The 958-nt window shown below is 37.3% G+C and overlaps 1 protein-coding gene across 1 annotated transcript; it reads left to right on the top strand.

Moving 5' to 3' along the window:
- Window positions 1-418: 418 nt before the first annotated feature.
- Window positions 419-732, top strand: LOC113593697 (thymosin beta-4, Y-chromosomal-like). Its single transcript, XM_053204883.1, has one exon. It carries the CDS (start codon window positions 433-435, stop codon window positions 565-567), a length of 135 nt encoding a protein of 44 aa, XP_053060858.1. The 5' UTR covers window positions 419-432; the 3' UTR covers window positions 568-732.
- The last annotated feature ends 226 nt before the right edge of the window (window positions 733-958 follow it).

Below are 958 nucleotides of genomic sequence, written 5' to 3'. Positions count from 1 at the left end.
GAATGGACTCATAGGCTATTATATGCACAAGATGTTTCATATAAACCTAAAGGTAACCACAAATCAAAAAACTGATAATAGATATGCAAATTTTTTTTAAAAAAAGGAATCCAAGTATATCACTAAAGAAAGCCAGCAAACTATGAGGGAAGAAAGCAAGAGAAGAAAGGAATAGAAAAGAACTACGAAAACAACCATTAAAAAGTAACTAAATGGCAATAAGTACATACCTGTCAATCATTACTTTGAATATAAATGTACTAAATCCTCCATTCAAGAGACATGGGGTGATGGAATAGATAAAAAAAAGAAAGACCCATCCATATGCTGCCTACGAGAGATGCAGACACATGCAGATTGGTACTCATGCAGCAGCCACTGTGCAGACAGGACTTCAGTCACTCCCACACCTCATTCCTTTCTGCCGAAACCATGTTTGACAAACCCATTATGGCTGAGATTGAGAAATTCAATAAGTTGAAACTGAAGAAGACAGAAACGCAAAAGAAAAATCCACTGACTTCAAAAGAAACAAATGAACAGGAAAAGCAAGCAGGCAAATCATGAGGCATGCACAGTCAATATGCACTGTACATTACACAAGCATTGCCTTCTTATTTTACTTTTTTCAGCTGTTTAACTTTGTAAGATGCAAAGAGGTTGGATCAAGTTTAAATGACTGTGCTGCCCCTTTTTACATCAAAGAATCAAGAAATACTGACAACAAGGGCCGTGCCTACCTCTCCCTTCTGCTTGTCTGGCTGGCTGGGAAGGGAAAGAACTTGCATGCTGGTGAAGAGAGAAGCTGGGTGGTACAAGAGTGAAATCTAGAGTAAAAACCAAGCTGGCCCAAGGTGTCCTGCAAACTGTAATTTGCAGTTTAATCACAGAACCATTTTTTTGTTCAAACAACTTTAATTATTGGAATATACAATTTTTTGAATGTGCAAATAAAAAG

Source organism: Acinonyx jubatus, chromosome D4 (assembly GCF_027475565.1).
Source record: "Acinonyx jubatus isolate Ajub_Pintada_27869175 chromosome D4, VMU_Ajub_asm_v1.0, whole genome shotgun sequence".
Taxonomy (NCBI): domain Eukaryota; kingdom Metazoa; phylum Chordata; class Mammalia; order Carnivora; family Felidae; genus Acinonyx; species Acinonyx jubatus.
Note: the sequence above shows the minus strand (reverse complement) of the source record. Positions and strands in the feature narration are given on the sequence as shown.

Bases quoted from the DNA above. Each gene is read 5' to 3' on its own strand.
- LOC113593697 (XM_053204883.1), top strand. From the start codon at position 433: ATGTTTGACAAACCCATTATGGCTGAGATTGAGAAATTCAATAAGTTG.